We start from the raw sequence: 18,668 nt of genomic DNA, 5'->3' as shown, positions 1-18,668 counted from the left end.
TTACCCCCACTTGACGAGGAAACCGAGGTTCCAGGACTTCCATCATTCAGTCAACAATTACCCAGATGCTGGTGGGGCCGAGATCGAAACCCAAGTCAGTGTCTCTGAGGCCAAGGCCCAGGCTCTTTCTTTCATTCCCACCGTACTGCTGTTCAGAGGTTTGCCTGCTTCCAGCCTCCCTGTGATGACAACCTATCACTGCGATGCTGCCCCAGAAGCTAGGCAGGGCTGGGAAGAATGTTGACATGTGATACCTTCTCTCGCTAAGGATCTGCTGGGGCCCTCATTCTTTAGGCTGTTCTATTTTCCTCTTCTGGCTTTAGAGGAGCAGGTGGAACGGAGAGGGGGGAAGCAGCTTATTTATTCCCATCCTTTCCTCGAAGGATGCAGTTTCAGAGACAACACACCATATCCTAAACAGGAGTACGCAGGGAGAGAATTGTTTCGGAATAATGTCATAAATATATATGGAAGCAACTGGCTCCACACCTGGCACAAAACTGATGCTTAAAAACTAGTACTTTAAAAACTGTTCCTAAAGTTCAAGTGCCTGGAATAAAAACCCTGCTCTAGCACTAGGCAGGGCTCTCCTGGGAGCCTTCTAGCTGCCCTCCCTGCACCTCCCCTTCCCCTCTGCCCAGCATCCCCTGCCAGAAGCACCACTCTGAGGCTCAGGTGCGATCAGGCAATGGGGAGCCATAGAGGAATTATGAACAGAGTAATAGAGGATATTTTTCTTGGCTTGGTGCTGATACAACTGGTCTCAGCCAACATTTCCAGCCACTTCATTTCTCACGCCCTCCTGCAATCCAGTCAAACTAGATTAATGCTCCCTGAACTCACCCTATACTTTCTGGTCTCCATGATTTTGCTTTTATTTATTCTGTATCTTGTCTGACATGTCCACCCAGTCAATCCCTGCCTAGAAAAATCCAACCCATCCTGCAAGACCCGGTCAAACACCACCTCCTCCCTAAAGACTCTCCACCCACACCAGAATGAGTTTATGTTCACAGGCACCATGTTAAACACTGAACACGCATCACGTGGGTCAATCCTTACAACCATCACTGGAGGAGGTACTGTTACAATCATTCCCATATTATGGATAAGGAGACTGAATCTTGGATAGTAATTTGCTCAAGATACGAAGCCTTGTCGGAAGCAGAGGCAGGAAACAAAACCAGATTATGTAATTTACTGAAAGCCTATGAACTTAACCACTATGTTCTCCAGCTTCTGCATTCCCAGCACTTAGCACATTCTGCCTCAAGTTCTAAGGAGTTTAAACGTCAGCCAGAAAGTCCCGTAAGAGCAGAAACTCACACCCATTTTTGCACTCGGTTCTTAAATGTTTCCTGACTGTCCCATCAGAAAAGAGCTTCCCATGAGCTGCTCCTGGCTTCTCCTCCTCATCCCCACTCCCACACCCAAGCCCAAGGACTGCGTTTCCTGCAGTCCTCAGCAGAGGGGCAGGATACAAGGAATATTCAAAGACAATGGCACAGGGGAGACAACTCCAGCTTGACAAAAGTGACATGAAAAAGATCAGTAGGGCAATGCTGTTAGAGAAACAGACTTTCTGTGAGCCAAGAACCAAAAAAAAAAAAGAGTCCTATTTATATCATATACACAAAAAATAAATTCCACATAGATTATTCTTTATTTGTCCAACAAATATTTATTGAGCACCGACTACATGCCAGTGACTGTCCCAGGTGTCAGGGATACAGACATGAACAAAGCAGACAGGAGTCCCTGCTCTCCCGGAGCTTACATTCTAGTGAGGGAAACAGACAGCAGACAAAGTAAACAAGCAACGCAGACAAGCTACGGTTTACTAGAAGGGGATCAATGCCATGGACAAAGACAGACTAAGGGAGAGGCTGGAGGGGATGGATATGAGCGCTGTACTTAAAGACCTAAAGATGAAAAACAACTTCAAAACTATTACAGAAAATATCTTTATGACAAGACACACAACACAGCCAAAAAGATTCACTTTAATTCTACCAACATTAAAAACTTATATATTATAAAAGACACCACAAACAAACAAAAACCATTGACTAGGAGAAGATAATGGCATCTAAATATTTTTTGATAAATGATTAATACTGGTACTATGTAGAGTTCCTACAAATCAGCAGGAAAAAAAAACATAAGCAACCTCATATAAAAATGAACAGAAGATATGAACAACCAATTCATAAAGGAGGAAACCTTTGGTCAATAAGCCTATGAAAAGTTTCTCAGCCTCACAATTAGTAATGAGTAGTAATCAAGATGACGCAAATTAAAATTAAGACGAGATGCTATTTCATAACTGGCCAAAATTATAGTCCGCACAGTGCCAAGTGGTGGTGAACATTTGGAAAAACCTGTCCCCTCATACGTGATTCGTGGAAACATATGGGCACTCGGGAGAACAACTCGGCTGCACCCAGGAAAGATGATACTGTGCCAACTCCACACCCAGCAATTCCTCCTCTAAGTATATTTCCTAGGACATGTTTGACATTGTTTGTACAAGAATAAAAATGTCTATCAATAGGATAAGTAAATTATAATACATTTATATAAAAGAATATCAGACAGCCATTGAAATAAATAATTTAGATCTATGTACAATAACAACAAAACAAAACATCAAAAACAAAACTGGGAAAAAGAGTAAGTTGCAAAATATGTACAATAAGCTTTATTTTCTATATTATAAATTAAAATCTATGTAAATTTTTAAGCACATAAACTAAGCTACATACTAATAATAGATACATATATGTAATAAAAGCATCGAAACATGGAGACCATATTGCCTCTGAAGAAGGAAGGAAGGCAGAAGAAGGAAGAGGAACAGAATTGGGGAGGAGTAAAAAGAGAACCTCTTAGATATCTATAATGGTATCTTTTATTAAAAATAAAAAACCAGAAACAAATATGCCAAAATGTTAATGTTTTCTAATTCTACAGGAGGGTACACGGGTTTTTGTTTTCATTATTCTCTATAATTTTCTGTAATTCAAATTTTTTTCTAATTAAAAAGAAGAAGAAAAGAAAAAAGGCTGGCTTTAGACTCAAAGATCTGAGTGTGGAGCCCAGTACCACAATTATTTTCTGAGAGACTGTCAGATACTTATTTTTTAAGACTTTAAGCCTCAGTTTCTTGTGCTTAAAAAAATTAGATGAGTAATACCTCCCACAGAGGGTGAATGTGGGAATGTGAGATCCATATGCATGGCTTTGAAAGAAGAGAAGCCGGTAGTGACTTGGAACATGAACTACGCAGCCTCACACACTTACATACTTTCTACAGGCAAACTGGCACCCAGGTCTCTGGGGAATAGTTCAAAGCCAATTAGAACAATTTCAGTTCAAGAGAATGTGGGTTCAGTGACATTTCCAAAGAAAAGAACTACTCGCTTGAAAAGACAATTTATATTATGAATGCTTTAATCAATACCTGCCACAAAATGAACCTACAGTAGTTCTTTCTATAACAAAAAGAGGGAAAAAAGGCTGACCCAATCATGTTCTTTCTGATACCTTCTAAAATCTGCACATTTTAGATAAAGTATCTAAGATTTTAAAATAAAGAAGTGAATAATCCCATGTTAGCACCAGAATTTGAAATCATAACATTTTCAACTGCTATAAATCAATTCTCAACCTTCTAAAGAGCACCCCATTTGGGTGGGGGCACAAGTGGCCATGAGGCAGAGTCGAAGCCTTGAGTTCAGGGTGAAGGATCCAGGATGAGGGGAGGAGGGGGATGGGGTGATGAGGTAAGATTTGAGCACATAATTCAGGTTTGACAGGCAGTAAGTTCACACCATATCACAGTCTAGGCAGGAAAGAGGTGAATCAAGGGACACCAGCAAAGGCAGAGAAGAGCAGGCTGAGACAGGTGGGGTGAAGCAAGGACCCAGATCTAAGGAGATTGCCAGTCAGCCAAGGATCCAGGGGGAGGAACAGGAAACACCCAGGGCATCATACTTAGGAGACATGCTCAGGTTTGTGCAGACACTCTAAGCACTTTACTCACTATGTACTGCACAAAATATTATTAAGACCTACCTGGCCTGCAGGTACTGTCCATAGCCCTCAAAAGAAAAGAAACTGCAAGAGCGGGGGAGAGCATACCACCCTGAGAGAGACTCACATGGGTGATCCACACTCTCTAAAGGTCACTGCATTCTTTCAATTCATATTATTTCATTTTTTGAAACTGGGTAATGAATCTATGCCACTAGAACATATGCCAGTGACTTTCCCACCTGAGACTTAGAGAAACACTTGAGCAGTAAGATATCCCTAGCAACAATGTAGGTACTACACCAGGGCAACATCCAGATCAGTGATGCTCAAATCCAACTCCACCTCCCTGGCAGAACTCTCAATGCCCAGCAGAGTATCTGGGGATCTGCATTTAAACCCAGCACCACAAGCGGGTTAAGGACATTAACAGTTGATGGCTAAGGTGGAAAATTATTTCATCTGCTTCCTTTCCCATCCACTCCCTATTTCTTAAGCTGGGCAGAAGCATCTAAATGAAAGATCAAAGGCCAATATTGACAAGAAAGCATCTACATACTCGCTTTGCCATGGAGAAGTGATAGGAGTACTGAACTAGCCAACATCTGAGGGGCCGGGGCCTCTGAACGAACTCACTCCGTTAGCACGGTCCTAGCTCATGTGGGCTAATACCACCCATTCCTATGGCAGCTGCTGCTACTGGTTCTCAGCAATATTGTTACGTTCTGACGAAATACCAGCACCTGTGGCTGTCTCAGGGCAGACCTCTATAAAAATAAAGCACACATGGAGTATATAGTTCACTTCAATATATTTCAGCCAAATAAATTTCTACTTTCATCAGGCATATTACTTTTCCTGAAGTTGGCTGAACTGTTTATTCAGGCAAAATGCCCATGGTGATAAAAACAAACAAAACTTTTCTTAGAAGAGTACTAAGATGACTAGTGTTGATATCCATTCAGAAAAGACACCCTCAGGGCCACTTCCCATATACAATCGGGATCTAACTACATGGACGCTTGGCTGCTTCCGTGTTTTCTGCGATGTGACCTGGTGGGGTGCACTTCCTTCCCAGAGCACTGATGTTCTTCCAGCTCTCTGCCCGTCTCCTCAGCAGACGTGCTCGGTAGCTTTTCCATCAATAAAGCTTCATCTTCCAAGCTCCTACGCCAGCCTCCACCTGGACTTTCTGAATGAATTTTTTAGCAGACTTTTTCATGGCAGTTCCTTCCTGGATGTCTAGGAACCCAAGTTTCTAAAAACACTCTGTGGATCTTGGAGTTCTCCTGGCTTTGCGGTGTGAGGGTGTACAAGCTGAGGGGGCAGTATATGGGTGCTTTCACAAACGAGAGCCCCACACGGTCAAATTTTCCTTCCAAGAGCTCGTCCTTCCTGTTTTGCCCATCACAGATAAATAGCACCTCTTCCCAGCAGAGTGTACGAGTGTTCTTCTAATCAGGAACAATAAAAGGAATCGCTTCCAACCCAGAGCAGGCTACCAATGGATCATCTTCCAAAGAGCCGGAGACTAAATCTGGAGAAGAGCTCGTGCGACATGATCTGGAGACAGTTCAATTGAGCGGATTAGGGCTGTGGGCTCAGGGCTGCAGATCCTTTCCCCAACCCCCACTCGGCTAATCCCCAGGGACAGGAAGTACTTGGGATCCTCTGAACACAGGGCATTTGGCAAAAGTGTACTTTTGCATATTGCACACTTCAGCACACCACATGATAGTTTTAAAATAGATTGTGTGCCTGCAAGTGGCTGAACCACTTAAAATGGAAGATTCTTGGAATGGAGAGAATTCCAATTTTAAAAACTGCTTTGTGTATAAATACTGATACACAAGAGACTGATAGCTAAGCTCGAAAGCAGCACAGACCACAGAAGAGAGAAGTGTACCCAAAGACCAAATTTGGCCCACAAGACCCCCAAAGGGAAGAATGAAGGGCAGCGCTACGTATTGGTCAGGAAATCTACTTTACTTTAGGTGTACACAGCAGGAACTCATTCATTGGTAGTAATAACAATAGCTGCTAGTATTTATTGGGTACTTTTTACATTCTAATTAACATGCTGGGTTTTCTAAAAAAAAATTTTAGAACAGTTTTAGGTTTATTAAAATTGATTAGAAAGTACACAGAGTTCCCATATATCCTCCCTCTCCCCTTTCTATTATTAATATCTTGAATTATTGTGGTATGTTTGTTACAACTGATGAACCAATATTGATACATTTTTATTAACTAAAGTCCATAGTGTACATGAGGGTTCGTTCTTGGTACATTCTGTGGGTTTGAACAAATGTACAATGACATGCATGTACCATGACAGTATCCTACAGAGTTGTTCCACTGCCCTGAAAATCCCCTGTGCACCCCCTGTTCATCCCTCCCTCTCCTCAATCCCTGGCAACCACTGATCTTTTTACTGTCTCCATAGTTTTGCCTTTTCCAGAATATCATAGAGTTGGAATCTTTTCAGATTGGCTTTTTTCACTTAGTGACATGCTAACTGGTTTATATACACCATCTCATTTAACACTTACAAAAAACCCTCTTGGGCAGATACTGTTATGAATTCCATTTTATAGACAAGGAAACTAGTAACTTTTCAAAGTTCCCACAACTAGTAGATGCTGGTCTGTCCAATTCTAAAGTCCATGCTCATTGCTATTTTTCAAAGCCAGCTTTTATTGCATGCTCATAAACGTCTCTAACTGCAAGGGGTGGGTGCATATGGATTTAGGGCCTGGGGAGGTAAGTTAAGGGGCCTTGAAAAGTCATAAGAGAAGCCTCTTTTTCCCACTGGCTACAGAGCAAGAAACTCAAAGCCTCAACTCTCTGAAGAGTTACTATTCATCATCTGTTCTTCCTGATGCAGTTTGTTTCCCCAAGGAACTGCTGCACTATGGCAATAGCATTGCTCTTAAAAGATCTAAGAGATGATCATTAAATACTTTCAAAATCATTTCTTAGAAACTGCAAAAACTTTCTGCTTTGTGTTGCACTTAAGAAATGGTCATTGTTAATAGTATTATTTCGCCAACATGCTTTGTTCTTCTCTTTCTGAAGAAGTATGGTGTGGCCAAGTGTAAGGTCTTCTGTGTAGACAGAAGTGGATAATTTAAAACAGGGTGAGGACAGGCACACACATAATTGCATAGTAGGAACAGGACCCATGAGAACCAGTTATTGTCTGTTAGTGGTAGGTTCCCAGCTTCTAAGAACTTAAGTGAATTGGATTTCGTCTTTTTAAAAGTCTCTACTAACACTCATTTAACAAGTGTTATCTCATCCTACTTCTCTCCAGATGGATATGGATAGCTCTGGGAAGTTTTTCTTATCTGGCTACTGCCAGACCAGTACAGCTACTAAGAGTAAGCTGTCACAGAATCCTCCCAGGACCGGGGGCTGGCAAGAAGTAAAGTCCCCTGAGAGGGCCCAGACAGTCACAGACTTGAACCAGCTCTCTCACTTGTGCTCCTGGCCCCTGGTGGCTGGTCTCCCTGGCTTTCTTCTGTGGAGCACTTCCTACTCTGAGTTCTCGACCAGCTAGCTTCCCACCTCAGGTATAAGAGCTGGCGGGGAGGCTGGCCAAATACATGAACACTGTGAACCCAGCAAGGAGAGCCATGCCACTGCCCTGACCAAGAGTCAGGGCATCGGTTCTCAGTCCCGGCCGCATACTGCAACCACTTGTGGAGTGAAAACAAACAAAGCCCCCCAGTATCAGGTCTGCCTCCACCCGCATCTGCCAGGTCCAAGCATTTTTTAAAATTCCCCAGGTGACTCTAATGTGCAGCCTGGTTGGAGAAGCACTAAGGACAAAATCAATTCCTTGCACCTTTGCACTTATTAAACATCTAAATTATAGCAAAGGCTGGGGGTGGGGGGGTGAAGCGCAATTGCTTTCCGCAGAAGTCTACAGAAATGAAGCATCTCTGCAGCTGAAAAGAAACTCCCTTCAGAAACGTTTTGTTGGGAGAAACATTTCCCATATTACAAATGGCAATGGGAAAATCAGAAGAAAGACGGGACAAAATGAAAGGATGGATGCTTAATGGTTGAACGGAAAATAGTAAAGGAACTCTTACTAAATTACCGTTTATTCAGCTAAATTATTCTACTGCCCACTGGCAAAAATGTAAATCCACCCAAATTTTGGAGGGCAAAGAAGAATTTGATTTTTCTTACAGATCATTTTCCCGTTGGCGGGAAAGCTCTCTGGCTGGCAGCAGCCTGGGCCTTGGTGACAGCAGGTTAAGAGGTGTGGATGGCCTGCTGACTAATAAAGTCACACTTAAAGATGTCCTTGGAGCACTGCTCTGGCCTCAGGATCCTCCCAGTTTTTTCCTCCTCCCTGCTGTCCTGGTGGCTTGCCTGGAAATCTAAGCAAGCAGCCTGATTCAAGGCCAAGGACCAACCCCAACAAGGCTTTTGGACAGATGAACGAAGCCCAAGGCAAGGATGACCCCGGACCTCTGGTAACACCAGAGGGCAAGATTCATGATGACAGGGACCTTATTGCACGGCTCCCCGCAGGGCTCTGGCACAGAGCAGGTGCTGGTGAGCACCTGCTGAATGGACAGATGAACAAATTTCCCCTTGAGTGCTATTTTTTCCTAGTCCCTTGGTATTTCTCTGTATTTTTTAGCAAACCCTTAAAAGTCTAAAAGGGACATATGTGAGGCTTTTGGTTTTGCTTATTTTTCTGTCTTGTCAGAGCCAGAACCAGCTGAAAGAACTAGCGGCGGAGGTATATACTAATCCTTCATTTCAACAGGGCCCATTCCCCTTGCACCCTTCTTACCTAGCACAAGTCCTAACTGTCTCACACATGTAAATCAAGCCATTAGCGAGCTAAGGACTACAACCTGGGCCAGTTACTTTCTATTTGGTTTATTATTATTATTATTATTATTATGAAATGAGGGTACACTGAGGTGAGAAGAAATATATTGGTTAATCTTTAGGGATTCCAAGAACCTCAGTAGTAATAACTGGAAATTGTGAGCTGAAAAAGCAGCCCATGATTTGAGTAAACTAAGTTTCTTCACGGACATTATGACCAAAATGACACCAACAATGGATGGAGCCTAGATTCCCATCCCTGGGGAATGTGAGGCTATGATGCAGATGAGCTTTCAGACTGCATGTGGGGGGGGAAGGAAAACTGTCCCTAATGTCCACTACACTTAAAGGCCACCTGGGTAGCTGGAGTTCACAGACAAAAATATATTTCCCTTCTAAAGTCAGAGTTCAAGACTGATAAGTGACCAATCAGTAGTCTGGATTTTACAAAATTTGGTCCAAGCGATCTGAAGTGATCTAATTATAACTCTGCTGATTTTGCTCATTATAAGTAATGACAATGCTGAGATCATAACAACAGGCACAGCATAGTAAACGACAGAGTTCTTTACATAAGGAACACTTACCAAAGTCACCAGGTTTCCTCCACATCGTCCTTCAGAGTACAGAACACAGAATTTTGGAGGAACACTAGAGAGCTTCTAAATCAACTTCCTACATCACAAGTATGAACCCATGATGAAGGGCTAAATATCTTTCCAGGGCAGCCTGTATTAGAAATGTTTTCTTTATTTTGAATGAAGAGCTGCAATTTGCCTCTTGAAAGTGCCACCCAGTGGTTCTGGGCTGGCTTTGCATCGAAATTCAAAACAAAAGTATATTCCCTCTAGAACGTGATCGTTTTCTAACATGGGAGTTCAGCTCTCCCGTCCCAATTCCCTCCACCCTCCCCTGAATTACTAGAGTTCTCAGTAACCATCCCCGTCCTGCTCTTCTGAATGTGCTCATTTGTCAATGTCCCTTCTCCGTGTTTCTCATATTCACATAAATGGCTGTAACAATTGAGATTTTAAACCATCCTTTTCTTGTGTAAGTTGACATGGTATATGGGACAAACAATAATTTTTACTACTTGATTTAGATAGTGTAAGAATAAAAAGTCTCTCTCTCTCTCTCTTTTTTTTTTTGTGTCTCCATTCACTGTTGAAACCCAGCCAGCCCCCAGGTGGTGCTGACTCCATGGTAGCGTCCTAAGTTTTAGGCAATGATTTCATTCCAATGACTGGGTCTTCCACACCACCACATCAGAATTTAGAGAAGCTTACTTGGGAGATACAAAATCACAGGTAGAAAAGCAAGGCATGAGCAGTAATCTGTATAAGCATCCCTATTTATATATGGATATATGTTATACATATGTACATATATGATATATATATTCCCCCCTTCAAATTGATGTTTGTTATATTCTGCAAGTAGGTTAGAAAATAGAGAATTCTAGATGTCTTTGAAAGTATCTTAAGATAAAGTCTCTTTGATTTTGGTGCCAGTCTTAACCCCTTACACATAAGGGTTTAACTGAGTCAGAAGCCAACTAGTATGAGGTTTTGTTCAATGGTTCTCTGATATTAGATACAAGAACAACACAGACACCCCTTGTGGTGAGGTGAAAAAACTGTAGGGCCCCCAGTTAAGGAGTCCCATGGAGGAAAATAAGGGATTGCTCTTGCCCCAGACTTCAATGTGTGTGGAATGCAGAAGCAGAAAACCTATGCTCTGACAGCCAAGGTTCACCGAGATGCTAATGATGACAAAACAATGCTTTTCCTTGGGAAACACACTCCTGACATCTGCCTAGTGTTGATGATCAGGTAGGATCTCTCTCCCTGTCACTGTCACGGGTGGTGCTCCTGCCTGGGTGCACAAAGGGACTTCGAAGGTGCTACAGGGCTTCCTCAGCTATTCTAATGCTCCCTCTAAACTTGTGTGTGAACCAATATAAGGCGTATAGGATTCAGCACATTATAGCCAAACTTCTAGTTTGTGGACAAGACTTCATCTAATGTATTGTATGTTTACCTCCACACAATAATAAAAGGTATTCCTCCCTATACTGACAATTCCCTCACCACACTAATATCCCCAACATTGTATGGATTAATAAAATAGATAGACTTAATCTTCTCTTTGTCTGTCATGTCTATACATTTTTATTAGAAAGACATATACTTTTAATTTTAACAATTCATGAATAAAACAGATACCTGTTTAGAGTAGTGCTTAATATAAGGAAAACTTTTTTTTTCAGTTTTCCACTGCCAACCAAATATTTAATGAAACTGAAACCTTTTCTTTTCTTTGCCAGAGAATTAGACCCAAGAGAATGCTCATAATCCTGTTAGTACTGCTCTTTTTCTATCAGATTTTTTAACTGAGCAAGAAGAAACTACAATAACATGTGATTAGCTTTACCACAGCACAGACTGTCTTCTATCGAGCACCACCATAGGAAAGAGAGGCAGATTACACTGATACAAGTGTAAAGAATTTTTTTTCCTCTTCGAGAAATACCAACTTACCTGCAGTTTTCCTTTTTTTCATTTAGAAAAAATAGAATAGTAAACTATGCCCAGTCCAGTAATACACAACTTGGTTTCCTGTTACATAGACAGTTAAGGACAGAAGGGACGGTGGAAAAGAGAAAGGATGAAGAAGAAATAAGAGTGGGAGACGAGAATGAGGAGGGAGAAGAGGAGAGAGGAACCAACAAGGAAAGGGAGTGGAAATGAAAGACACAGGATGGAAAGACACACCCAGAAAAGGAGAAAGGACACGCATGGTGGCAGAAGAGAGGCCGGTCTGTGAGGAGGCAGAGACCTGAGCTAACATCAACCTGCTCATCACACCCTTTCGTCCTCCGCGCTGTGGGCACCCACATAGGGTATCACTTCCCAGCTTTCTCAACCGCACCCTGGGATCTGGAGAGGCCCCCTTTAGAGGGGTCACCCTCAATCCACAGGGTACCAATCAGGAAATCCCGCTCTGGGCCAAGATGGCCGTGGCTGAGCAAGCTCACTCTGAGGCACAGGAAACCGAGGGGAGAGTGGGATCTGTTCTGGGCTGACGTCGCCCCACCACAGGAAGCAATCCCGGACCCGCAGCCTTGCACAAGTGCTCACCTCCTCAACCATCTGCTTGACTTTCTTCTGCTGGCAATGCACCATGTCATCTAGGTGTCTGATGCGCTCACGGAGGCTGGCTGACGCCTCCTCCAGCTGCTGATACCTAAATAAACAGAAGAAAATGGCAAATGAGTCCTAAACCAAAGCAGCAGCACCAGCATAAAAAGTCACAGCTTCGAAGAATAATGCCAAGAACAAGAAATGAAACCCTAAGTTGCATCTGTCTTACTTTGCGTGTATCCTAGGTGATCAACTACCTACCAACCACCCCACCAGAGAAGGAGAACAGGACTCTTTTGCAAGTTCCCATTTGCAAGTTTTAGCCTGTACAAGGACAGTCATTTTTTGCACCACTTACAGATATAAGAGGCTCTCTGTTTGGGGGTTAATAAAATATAGGAACATCCAGTAAATCACCTTGATTAGAAAGACAGAGAAGGAGGGGTCTAGCAACACAAGAAAATATCAAAATCAATGGCAGCGCCCTGGAAGGTCTGCAATCATAGTTGCTCTACACATCATTTATTTGGGGTAAAGAGAGAACAAATTGAGCAAGTTGGGTAAATGGGCATCAAAATAGAGCAGACCACATCACAAAACCGTCCATATTTCTAAAACAGCACAAATTATTCTCTCACTTTGCTTGGTTCAAAGAAACCAAAGGAAGCAACAGATGGACTCTTTAGTTCTCTGGGGCCACTGGAGCAGAGCACCAGAGGAAGAGTCTGCAAGTCTATTTCCCACTTCCCCTCTCTGCCAGGTCCCTTGTCGGCACTATATTAAAGACCAGCAAAGCCCCCTATGATATTGAAAACTCTGAGGCTGCAAATGGGAAGGAAAAGGGGCATTTTTTCAGCACATACTAAGTGGCAGGCAGCACGCCCAACAGTTCCCTCGCAATTATAACCCAATGAGACGGGCACTGTTCTCACCATAACCCTCTCCCCCTTTGAAAAAGAATTTCCATGTTACAGATAAGCAAGACTCTTGGGAAGGTTAAATAACTTGCCTCAAATACTCAAATCATCCCAACCTTGCATGGCCTCTCTGCCTTTTGATTTCTAGCAGAGACCATGTGCTACTCCCATAGTTTTTATACAAAGCTTTATATACTCCTAGCCATAGGACAAGTTTCACTAAGCAAGGTTTTGGAAACAAAGAAAGACATTTTAAAATTAGTTTCCAGGACAAATGGTATGAGTCATAGTTGATGGGTTTTCTCATCAACAAGGTGTATCCTGTGGAATTCAAGGTTATGGAGAACATTTATAGACTGAACTTTTGCACTTGTGACAGTCTTTGATATGTTCCACTGCACTAACCCCCAGCCATGGGCTGTACAACAAGGCTGTGAGCTTCTAAAGAAACTCACCCCATGCTGGCAGCTCTCAGCCCAACGTTACACATGTGTAAGTCCATTATAAGTGACAACCGTGTGAATGAAAATGAAGGACAAATGAGCCCATGAAAACACAGTGTCCACCATCTAAATCTATTGCAAGACAAATGGCATCACATCTTACCTTTCCTTGTCAGAGTTGGTTATCTCCCCCGACATTTCTGTTTCATGCTCTAGGAGCTGCAGCTGGAGTTGATGTCGTTCCTAAAACAAACAGGAACTGATTTTTTAATCAATGGAAACCAAGTTGGACAGAGAACGTATATAAACAATTCTAGCACTAGGGAGTCCAAATCTATATAATACTCCCTGGGTTTTACACACCCACTCACCCAGAGTCCAAACAAAAGCTCAAAAGTACCAGATCTGTTGTTGTGTATTTCTAGATGTATTTATGAATTAGAGACAAATATCCTCAATGAAATCATTCAAGATTTATTTTTAAAAAGTATTCCATCAGCCCAGGCTCAGATGTCTTATAGTTCTAAATAAGGGTAATCAATACTCTAAAACAGTGGCTGGTGATATTACAAAGTTCTTTATTATTTTCTGAATCATCAAGAAAAGAGGCTCTGGAATTCTGGGAATATCCTATATACTAACCTGGGTAGCATTTATATAGATGTGTTCACTTGTGAAAATGTGTTATGGTAGTCAGAATGGTGGCCCCCTACAGATGTCTACATCCTAATCCCTGAAACGTGTCTGCTCTCTTACATGGAAAAAAGAACTTTGCAGATGTGATTATGTTAAGGATCTTAACATGGGGAGATTATCCTGGATCATCCAGTTGGGCCCTCATAAGGGAAAGGCGGTAAGGTTACAATCAGGAGACAGAGACTGGCAGCCTGCTGCTGGCTCTGAAGCTAGAGGATGAGGCCACCAGCCGAGGAGTGAGAAGGCAGGGAATGCGTTCACCCCTAGAGCTTCCAAAAGGAATCCAGCCCTTCCGACACCTTGATTTTAGGACTTCTGACCTTTAAAAATATAACATAATAAATCTGCCATGAACTTTGTGGTAACTTGTTACAGCAGCAATAGGAAACATGCAAGTGTGAGGCTGTGTGCTTTGCACGCTTTGCTGTATATATGTCAATTTAGAAATTTACCAAAGCAAGTCAAGAGTCTGGGATTATTTCTTTGGACAAAGTGGAAAAATGTTAATAAAAACATGGTGCCCATCATCACAGAAATTGCACTGGAAATATGTTGCAGATGTTAGCATAATAAATTTCTGTAAAATAGAAGCTTATCAAATCCTGCTCACTAACTAGGAGGGATTATCTTACTTTAGGTCCTCCTCTAAGAACTACTGTACCTCATCTGTCTGTTCAGAAATTCTACCCAGCAAATTCTTATTAGTTATATAGATTCCAAACCTCTTTCCTGTGAAATTATTAGAAGCAAATCATGGGAAATTTAACTCCCACAACTTCTGAAGCTGTAAGCAGAGATATACCAAGGGGTAGGCTGAGGGTATAAGGGAGCAGCCCACTCTGGCCAGAAAGAGTGTATCATCACCGACATGTTTAGAATAACGAAGACAGACCAACTTGTACTGGGGTTTTGTTATTGTTTCTATGTCTCCACGGCAAATACACACTCTCATAGCCTGGCCCAGGCAATGTGCCCCTGCCCCCATGTGGCACGCCACCAGCTGGAAGTTTACATTGGCCCTGAAACAACAGTGATGAGACTTCCACGAGTAAGAACCCCCCAAATAAACTGTCATAAAGCAGGACAAAGCCTAACTTATAAGCACACTTTTAAAATTCAATTCTTTTTTAAATTGAGGTACAATAAATTTTAGGTGTCCACTGCTCAGTAATTTCTTACACTTGTGTACACCTGTGAAAACACCACCCAGATTAAGGCACAGAATATTATCTGCTCCTAAGAAGGGTCTCTGGTAAAACACACTTCTGAAAAGATTTATACTGATCAGTAAAAAGGTGTTTCAAATACAACACTCAATAAGAGAAACAGTAAACTAAGGTATATATTAATAGTAGAAAAGCCATTCAAAAGTACGTGGTTTGTCCTTGAGCAAAATCCAAATGTGAGTGACAACAGGACACAAATGGTGCCACAGTCCCCGCCTGTGGCCACACTGCTCACATAGCGTGTGGCTGAGATTTGGCCAGATTCCTGCTTTCAGGGATTTATTATGAAAAGGAAAGAGTGTAAACTGGTGTATCTGATCTCAGTTAAATAAACAAAGTGTTTCTCTAGCCTAAATGGAAAAGAAGATTTAGAGAAAGGACAATAAATTTTCAGCCACTAAAGAAGCAGCCAACATCACTTGGGGAACAAAGTTTTGTGTTAGCGCAGGCTGGCAGAGAGGGCTGGCCTGCCCACCGCCCTGGCTCCTCGCCCACTCACCTCGCAGGAGGGCTCCAGGGGAACCCAGTGGGAGAAACGAGAACCCCAAGGGCACCAAGAAGATAAGCTACAAAACGGGTCCAGCTAAAAAGAAAAAAAGCTGACTCTGGGGGCAGACACTGAGGCAAGACTGTAACAAAGTAAAAGTCAGAGCCACAAATGACCAAGCCCTTCCTATGTACCAGGTACCGTGTGTTTAGCACTCGGCATTGAATTTTTCTCATTTATTTCTCCCAAAGCCCAAAGAATAGGAAATAACATTATCAGCATTTTACAGAGCAGGAGACTGGGTTTGGAAAAGTCAAGTAACTACCTGCCCACAACTAGAAAGAAAAGCAAGACTCAAATCCTAGGTCTGCCTGATTCTAAACACTATGTTCGTAACCACTACACGCTTTGTGCCCAAGCCACCTCCCCCGCGCTACCTGCTCACTTTGCTTCTTTATGCCACAGGAATATCTGTCACCTAGCGTCTGTCACCTAGCATTTGAGTTAACCAGCATCCTCTGCTGTTGCAGGGGAACAGTAAAGCGGGAGAAAGCTCATCCAAGTTCTAGAAAGCTCCCTCGTTGCCCAATCTTCACCACTACCCACGCTAGTCAATACTAATGTTAGTCCTAAGTGAGCCAATAATCTACTCTTCAAAAAAAGATGGGGGCCCGGCGCGGTGGCTCACACCTGCAATCCTAGCACTCTGGGAGGCCGAGGCGGGAGGATCGCTCAAGGTCAGGAGTTCGAGAGCAGCCTGAGCAAGAGCGAGACCCCGTCTCTACTAAAAATAGAAAGCAATGATTTGGACAGCTAAAAAATATATATAGAAAAAAATTAGCCGGGCATGGTGGCACATGCCTGTAGTCCCAGCTACTGGGGAGGCTTGAGGCAGTAGGATCGCTTGAGCCCAGGAGTTTGAGGTTGCTGTGAGCTAGGCTGACGCCACGGCACTCACTCTAGCCCGGGCAACAGAGCGAGACTCTGTCTCAAAAAAAAAAAAGAAAATATGGGGTTCTGTTTTCCCAAGGGGTAGAGGTAAGATTGTAAATGACTCTTTAGTTTGCTCAAGTCTCTCTCAGATAAAAATATTAGCTAAAAAGGAGCCCCTGGTGAGCTCTGAAGCTTCAAAGCATTGAATTTAATGCAGTTCCCACTCTGGTGACACCTTGCCTTGTCAGAGGACTTCAGAGGAGTCCATATTGCAGACATGACAGGATAAGGAGACCTCTTCTCAGAATCGCACGGAAGCCCAGACAGGGACTTTGCTCACATTGTCATCCCCCATCTCCACCATCAGGGTGGAGATTCTCACACCCAGAATGAGTTACGGGGTGCTAATAACATCACAGTTGGGCAGGTCACCATTCTCTATAAACTCATATGCAGTTAGAGTCATTTTCCAGAAAGTAGCCATAGCCTTGGGGCCCCAAACTCCTGGGCCCTCCCCCAGAAGTCAGCTGTCACCTGCTAAAGGTCACCCATTCATTCTCTTCCTTCCCTTCCTTTCCTTTCTTCTCTCCCATCACTTCCCCCCTTGTCTCCACTTCCTGCCTAACTTCCAGCCCCTTCCCTCTTTCTGGCCTGGCTTCATGATCTCAGCTGAGCTCCTGTCTTCCACAGGTGCCCCCACGCCACCCACCAGCCTGCTGACCACACGCCCAGAGAAATGGGGGCTCCTCACTCCTCCATGTCCCTGGCATGTCAGAAAAACATCCAACCCTTGAGACACATGCCCCAGAAACAACAGGGTTGGGGTGCTGATGTAACATCTAAATAGGGCTTGATTACTCAAGGGGGAAACTAAGTTCGTGTCTGGGACACCAGCAAAGCAGGGCTGCTAAAATATTAATATATTTGCATAGAATTTCTTATGTAATATTTTTGAAAAGGCATCACAATAGTTACCAAATAGTGACTCCCAAATTGGTAGAACACCACAATAATTCTACCAAAAATTAGAACTCTGTTGAACTTCCTTATACTTTATTTTGTAGTTTTGTCTTTTCTTTTTTTTAAATCACAAGTTGGAGGGAGGAAAGGGATCAGTGTCGAGGGCGTCTCGTATCTTCAGACAGGGCTGAGAGGCACGTGGGCAGCAGGGTAGTGGGCAAGTGGGCAACGGGCCCGAGACTGTGTCTTACCTTCTCCATGCGCTCAATCAGCCTGTCCAGCTCCCCGATCCTCTGGTCTTTCTCCTCAAGGCTGATCTCTGCCGCCTGCATCTTTTTATTGGCTTCTTCAATGGCTTTGAGAAAATTATTGGTTTCTTCCTGCAAAAGAAGCACCCTCTCCTCAGTGCAGGCATGGGGTGCCTAGGCTACTCACCAGGGTCCAGGCAGCACTGGCCTTGCAAAATCATGATTTCTCTTTAAAAGCATGACCGTGGGACCTGTACATGTCTCACGGATCCTGGACCCAACTTTCATGATTCTAGTTCTCACCTATGTATAAAGACATAGCCTGTGGCTTTTTAATGGACTTTGTTACTATTTCTACTTTTTTTCCTTGAGCCCTTATGTATAAAAGGAGTCAAAAGAGTCTGCGAGTGTTTAAATAACATTGAGTTGACACTCAGAGTGTCATTCCATTTGCCATAAGGGGATTAGGGCCAGATCTGGAATGGAATCCAGAATCCCCAGATCTTTCTTCCATACTGCACTGCACCAGCTCTCTCCAAAGGAGAAAACCCAGCCACTCACTCAGCACGTATATATTTATTAGCTTTTAAGCACACAGGTGAGCCATACACGGAGTCCCTGCTGTCAAGGAACTTACTCTGTCCTAGAGAAACCAAGAGGTGAGACACACCGTCCAGCTCTCATGACAGGCATAAGAGAATTCCACAGCAAGGAGCAGAGGGA

At 43.1% G+C, this 18,668-nt stretch overlaps 1 protein-coding gene across 2 annotated transcripts in view; it reads right to left on the bottom strand.

Annotated features, from left to right (window-relative positions):
- LOC123623205 (myocardial zonula adherens protein) overlaps window positions 1-18,668 on the bottom strand; it is an 86,094-nt gene that overhangs the window by 28,637 nt on the left and 38,789 nt on the right. For both annotated transcript variants that reach the window (XM_045530077.1, XM_045530086.1), the window contains exons 8-10: window positions 17,949-18,077; window positions 13,559-13,638; window positions 12,033-12,138 (exon numbers count right to left, since the gene is read on the bottom strand). In XM_045530077.1, the coding sequence (XP_045386033.1) occupies window positions 12,033-12,138; window positions 13,559-13,638; window positions 17,949-18,077 (315 nt within the window). The remainder of the gene's footprint in view (window positions 1-12,032; window positions 12,139-13,558; window positions 13,639-17,948; window positions 18,078-18,668) is intronic.

Source organism: Lemur catta, chromosome 1 (genome assembly GCF_020740605.2).
Source record: "Lemur catta isolate mLemCat1 chromosome 1, mLemCat1.pri, whole genome shotgun sequence".
NCBI lineage: Eukaryota > Metazoa > Chordata > Mammalia > Primates > Lemuridae > Lemur > Lemur catta.
Note: the sequence above shows the minus strand (reverse complement) of the source record. Positions and strands in the feature narration are given on the sequence as shown.